The 6,895-nt window shown below is 35.1% G+C and overlaps 1 protein-coding gene across 1 annotated transcript in view; it reads left to right on the top strand.

The window, feature by feature from the left end:
- The window catches only part of CHIC1 (cysteine rich hydrophobic domain 1), a 29,956-nt gene that overhangs the window by 20,968 nt on the left and 2,093 nt on the right, over positions 1–6,895 (top strand). Inside the window, exons 4-5 of the mRNA XM_011379508.2 lie at positions 4,428–4,484; positions 4,764–4,823. Coding sequence (XP_011377810.1) covers positions 4,428–4,484; positions 4,764–4,823 — 117 coding nt within the window. The remainder of the gene's footprint in view (positions 1–4,427; positions 4,485–4,763; positions 4,824–6,895) is intronic.

Below are 6,895 nucleotides of genomic sequence, written 5' to 3'. Positions count from 1 at the left end.
GTTTTCTTCTAAGACTTTTATGGTTTTTGCTCTTATGTTTAGTTCTTTGACCCATTTTGAGTCAATTTTTGTATATGCTGTAAGCTTAAAATCCAACTTAATTCTTTTGCGGATGGATATCCAGTATCCTTGCAGCATTTATTGAAATGACTGTCCTTTTCCTCCATTGAATGGTTGGCACTCTTGTTGAAAATCAGTTGACCATGTATTTGATAGTTTACTTCTGGGCTCTCTATTCTGTTCCAGTGGTCTATATGTCTGTCTTTATGCCAGTAGCATATTTTTTTGGTTACTGCTGCTTTGTGGTAGGCTTTGAAATCAGGAATGTGAACAAATAAGAAAATTTGTTCATTTTCAAGATTGTTTTAGCTAATAGAGGTCTCTTGAGATTCCATATGAATTTTAAGATTGGTTTTTCTATTTCTACAAAAATGTCACCAGGATTCTGATAAGGATTACATTGAATCCATAGATCGTTTTGGATAATGTCATCATTATAACAATATTAAGTCTTCTAATCTATGAAATCAGGATGTCTTCACATTTTGGTCTTTAATTTCTTTCAGCAATATTTTATAGTTTTCTGTGTACCAATCTTTCACCTCCTTGCTTAACTTTATTAAGTATGTTATTCTTTTTGATGCTATTATAAATATAATTGTTTCCTTAATTTCTTTTTTGAATTGTTCGCTGTTCTTTGGAAATACAACTGAATTTCGCATGTTGATTTTGTATCCTGAAACATTGCTGAATTTGTTAGCTCTGACAGACTTTTTGTAGATTCTTTAGGGGTTTCCACACATAAGATAATCTCACCTATAAACAGAAATGACTTTACTTCTTTCTTTCTGATTTGGATGCCCTTTATTTCTTTTCTTGCCTAACTGCTCTGTCTAGCATTTCCAGTAATACATTGAATAGAAGTGGCAAAGGTGACCATCGTCTACTTCCTGTCTTAAAGAAAAAGCTTTCAGCCTTTCACAATTTAGTATGATGTTAGCTGTGGATTTGTTTTTAGCTCAGACGCAGGGAAGATAGGATCTGCTAATATTCACTATTTGTCAAATCTACCCAGAATACATCTGCCCTAGGAAGCTGGGAAGATAGAAACTGCAACTCAGTCGTCAAGCCAAGTATATCAGCTCTCCCATAACAGATGTGTGTCAGAAAAGGGAGCCGCACTCTTCACCAGATGTCCTGCCAGTTTTGCAGAAGTTAGGGGTAGAGAAGTGGATGCAGCCTTGCTGTTACCACCCATTTAATATAGGCCTTCTACAACACAGAGCTGTGGAAAATGAGATCTGCCTATTTTCACCATCTAACAAAAAACTACCCAGAAGAGCCATTTGACTCCAGGGAGCTGGGAGATAGGGAGACTACCTGCCACTCAGATCCCAAGTTTGCTAAAACAGTTCTTTCACGAGGTAGAGTAGTAGAGATATGGGTATAGTGGCTAGCTCTAATACCAAGGTCTCCCATTGTTCTTACCTATTTTTCATAGATTCTATTGAATAAATGCTTCTCGATCTGTTGTAAGCTCTTTGATAAATCTCAAGACTATTTCACCGACTGTCCTTGCTACTACTGGTCAGCTTAACAGCTGTCTCCAGGTGACAGATTTCTCTAATGTCGTCACATGGCCATTCAGGAAGGGCTCTCACTCTCTTGATGGTATCTTTGACCCAAGTTTTTCATTTCGATTAATTCAAATTTATTGCTTTTAAATGTTTCTGGCTTGCGCTTCGTGCATCATATCTAAGAGGGCTTTGCGTAACTTCGCACAAACATTTATTTACTCCTATGTTTTCTACTTGTTTTAGTTTCACACCTCTTACAATTCAGTCTTCGATCCATTTTGAGTTAATTTTGTGCATGGTTTGAGATAGGGTTTCGAATTATTATTATTATTATTTTGGATATCCAACTGTCCCAGCACCATTTGTTGTAAATGCTATATTACATGAGTGTTGCAATTCCTGAACATGCAATATCTTTCCATTTATTTCCCTGTTCTTTAACTTATTTTAGCAGTGTTTTTAGTTTCTGTTTACAAGTCTTATACTTCTTTTGTTACATTTATTCCTAAATATTTTATTTCTATTATGAGTGGAATTGGTCTTTACTTTCCTTTTAGATTGTTCTTTCCTAGTGTATAGAAATACAATTGACCTTTATATCACTTTTCCATCCTTGTGTTACTTTTCCATCTAGTGTAACCAGTTTCTACAAACCTAATAGCTTAAAACAACACCCTTTTATTATTTTACAGTCAGATGTAAAGGCACGGGGCACAGCGGGGCACAGCGAGGTACAGCGAGGCACAATGTGGCTCAATAGGGTTTTCTTACTAGGATCTCACAAGGGCAAAATCAAGGTGCTGGCAATGCTGCATTCCTTTCTGTAGATTCTAGAAAAGAATTTGCTTCTAAGCTCATTCAGGTTTTGGCAGAAATTATTTCCTTTTTATAGATTCCGTGTGGCCCTTACCATCTTAAAGCCAGCGGTGGTGGTTTGAGTTCTTTTTGTGCTTCAGACCCTTCTGACTATCCCTCTCTCAGCCAGAAAAAGTTCTCTGCTTTTAAGGGCTCAGGAAATTACTTTGGGTCCACCAAAGTAATTTCCATGATGATCTCCCTGTTTTAAAACCAAACCATTAATAACTTTAACTGCATTGTGTCCCTTTTGAAACATAAAATAATATATTCACAGGTGTAACTGCAGGGAGTTAGATCACGTGGTCCACATTTCTACCTACACCAATCTTGTTTCCTGCAACCTTGCTCAACTTATCAGTTCTAATAATGTCTTAGTGGATTTCTTAAGGTTTTCTCTATACAAGATCATGATGTCCACAAATGAAAGTGGTTTCACTTTTTCCTTTCCAATCTAGATTCCTTTTATTTCTTGTTTTTGTCTAATTGCCCGGTTATAACTTCTAATACAGTGTTGAACAAAAGCAGTGGGAGGAGATGTCTTTGTCTTGTTCCTAATCTTAGAAGGAAAACATTTAGTCTCCTTCCATTAAGAATCATGGTATCTGTAGATTTAACATGGATGCCCTTTATCAGGTTGAGGAACTTTCCTTTTATTCCTATTAGGAAATTAGGATTTTTGTCATGAATAGGTATTGGATTTTTGTCCAGTGCTTTTTCTGAATCTTGAGGATCTTTCTAAATCTTAAGATGATCATGCGGTTTCTGTCCTTTTTTCTATTAATATAATGTACTACATCAATTTACGTTGTATTCCTGGGATAAATTCCACTTGGTTATGATATATAATCTTTTTCATATGCTGGTAGATTCAGCCTGCTAGTATTTTGTTGAGAATTTTGTGTCAATATTCATGGTATTATTTCCTCTTTAACTGTTTGGTGGAATTCATCGTTGAAGCCATCTGGGCCTGGATTCTTCTTTGTGGAAAGATTTATAATTATTAGTTCAGTCTCTATTTGTTGACTATCTGATTTTGTTTAGAGATTCTATCAAGTACAGTGGCCCCACAGTAAGCTCTAGCCACCATTGTCACTGATCTGGCCCACTGTAAATGAGCTGAAAACAATTGCTATTGGTCGTTAACTTACATAGTTGAACTTACATAGAATGGTTTCTTATGTTAGTGCTTTGGAAATCATTTCAGATAAACTCTAATTTGTACATCATTTAATTTTAGGGAGCAGTTTCAAAATTTAACAATTCCTACTAGCCTTTTTTTTATTAGAAACCTTATAAAACTCTTAAAATAATAATCAAAAATGCCTAGTAATATTTTATTTTAATGTTTTTGAAGGTTTTGCAAACTTTTCTTACTCCAAATGGAGAAACTCAGCCTCTGTCCTGTTTACTATAGTTCTGCTTCTCTTGTTTATTTTTTTTCCTCTAAATACAAGTTTTCTGCCTCACGGTTTTTAACATGTTCTATTCAGTGGAAATTCCAATATATGTTGGCTTGCTTTATTGTACTTATAGACATTAATGGACTACTATGTGCCAGGCGTTGTGCTAGGAGCTCTGATAGGAAATTTTATGTGAGGAATCAGATTAGCCTGACACATTGCATGTACATTGAAAAAATAACCCTGTGAAAAGGTATATTGAAATGTAGATTAGGTCCATAAATGAACTACTAGCAATATTAGTAATTTCTATATATTTAATTTTGCAACACATATATTAAAATCCCGTGTGTGTGCATGTGTATATATATATATGTATATATATGAGAGAGGAAGATCTTATTATAGAAGTATATTAACCACCCTCTTTTGGCAGTTTCTGTCAGTTACATTGCTTTTTTTCTTGATTTCTAATAGAAAAACAAGAGGAGAAAATAATGAGATCTTACAAGTAAGCAAAAAACTATAGATACACATAGTTTACAAAGCTCCTCAATTCATCTTATAACAAAGTCTTGATTCTTCCTCTTAGACCAGAAGATCAGTTCAGAAGTTATTAGAATGGGAAAATAACAGATTATATCACAAGGTAAGAAAGTTTAAGCAAATAAGTGCCCTCATTCATGTATTTGTATTATTAAATTGAAAAATGAGAATTTTTCAGGCCCAAAGAATGGATTTGAGAATTAATACTCAATTTTTAATGCATATTCTTTAGGTCTTTAAATTTTTTAATGTATGTTATTTACAAGGTATTTGAAAATGCTGTGTTTTGGATCTTATTGCTGGGTTATTTTCAGTGATTTATTCAAAGGTAATAATTAGTATAAATTGATAGCAAAATTTTTAACAAACTATACTTTTTTAGCTTGCTTTGCACTGGAAGTTGACTAAAAGGAAATGTGAAACTAGCAATATGATGGAATATGTAAGTATGAAGTTGCTTTTTCTTAAACTTTTTGGATTCCATTCTAATTGTTATTACATTTTACTAGACTTATGATTTGTCAAATTGTCTACCATTTTTCTCCTCAGCCGGAACTTTTTTTTTAGTCTCATAACTTTTCCATTTTTCTTTTCTTTAAACTTTTATTTTATTTGTTTCAAGCATGCAGTACATTGGTTAGACATTTATATACTTTATAAAACGATCCCCCTAATTGCTCCCTCCCTCCCCTGGCCGTCCACCTAGCCAATATATTAATGCTAACTGCATTCCCTGTGCCGTGCTCCCCATCCCTCTGACTAATTTGTACTTCTTTAACCCTTCACCCCATTCTCCCAGCCTCCAACCCTCCCTCCTCTCTGTCCATCACCAGATTGTCCTCTATATTTGTGGGTCTGTTTTAAATTAGTTTGTCCTTTTTGTTCCTTAGATTCCGCATATAAGTAAAATCATATGGCATTTATCTTTGTCTGTCTGATTTATTTCACTCAGCATAATAACCTCTAGGGTCATCCATGTTGTTGCAAATGATAGGATTTCATTTTTTTTTAATGGCTGAATAATATTCCACTGTACATATGAACCATAACTTCTTTATCCAGTCGGCTGTTGATGGGCATTTAGGTTACTTTCATATCTTGGCTATTGTAAATTGTGCTGCCATGAACATAGGGGTGCATAGATCTTTACAAATTATTGTTTTGGTTTTCTTTGACTAAATACCCAGAAGAGGAATTGCTGGGTCAAAAGGTATATCCATTTTTAATTTTTTGAGGAACCTCCAGACTGTTTTCCATAGTGGCTGCACCCATTTGCAATCCCACCAACAGTGTGTGAGGGTTCCCTTTTCTCCGCATCCTCACCAACACTTGTTGTTTTTTGATTTATTGAAGACAGCCATTCTGACAGGTGTGAGGTGATCTCATTGTGGTTTTAATTTGCATTTCTCTGATGATTAGTGACCTTGAGCATCTTGTCATATGTCTGTTGGCCATCCGTACGTCTTGTTTGGAGAAATGTCTGTTAAGGTCTTCTGCCCTTTTTTAATCCAAATGTTTTGTTATTGGTGGTGGTGGTAAGTTATAAGAGTTCTTTATCTATTTTGGATATTAACCCTTTATCGGATGTAATTCGCAAATATCTTCTCGTATTCAGTAGGTTGTCTTTCTGTTTCGTTCATGGTTTCCTTTGCTGTGCAAAAACTTTAGTTTGATGTAGTCCCATTTGTTTATTTTTTCTTTTGTTTCCCTTACCTGAGTAGATATATCCCCCCAAAAATATTACTAAGAGCAGCTTCAGAGAGTTTACTGCCTGTTTTCTTCTAGGAATTTTATGGTTTCATATCTTACATTTAAGTCTTTCTTGTATATGGTAGAAGAAGGTAGTCCAATTTCTTTCTTTACCGTGTCTCTGTCCAATTTTCGCAGCACCATTTATCAAAGAGACTATCTTTACCCCATTGTATATTCTCGCCTATTTTGTCATACATTAAGTAAGCATATAAGTGTGGATTTATTTCTGGACTCTCTATTCTGTTTTTATGCCAGTACCATTCAGCCTGAACTTTTGTCAGTTGGGATATAGAGGTGTCCTTCCACCTTCTTTAGATTTGTAGCCAACATAAAATATCTTGAACAAATGATGCAATCAGAAAATGGGAAGAAGACCTGAACAGACTTCTCCCTAGAGGACATACAAATGGCCAACAAATATTTGAAAAGATGCTCAACATCGCTAACTATTAGGGAAATACAAATCAAAACCAGAATGAGATACTATCTCACACCTGTTAGAATAGCTATAATCAACAGGACAAGTAATAACAAATGCTGGAGAGGATGGGGAGAAAAAGGAACCCTCATACACTGCTGGTGAGACTGCAAATTGGTACAGCCACTATGGAAAAGAGTTTGGAGGTTCCTCAAAAAACTAAGAATTGATCTACCATATGACCCAGCAATCCTTCTTCTGGTTACCTACCCCAAAGATTTGAAAACTCATCCAAAAAGATTTTTGCACACCGATGTTCATAGCAGCATTATTCACAGTGGCCA

The sequence above is a fragment of the Pteropus vampyrus genome, unplaced genomic scaffold (assembly GCF_000151845.1).
Source record: "Pteropus vampyrus isolate Shadow unplaced genomic scaffold, Pvam_2.0 Scaffold361, whole genome shotgun sequence".
NCBI classification, from domain to species: Eukaryota; Metazoa; Chordata; class Mammalia; order Chiroptera; family Pteropodidae; genus Pteropus; species Pteropus vampyrus.
This window is presented reverse-complemented; position numbering and strand designations above follow the sequence as displayed.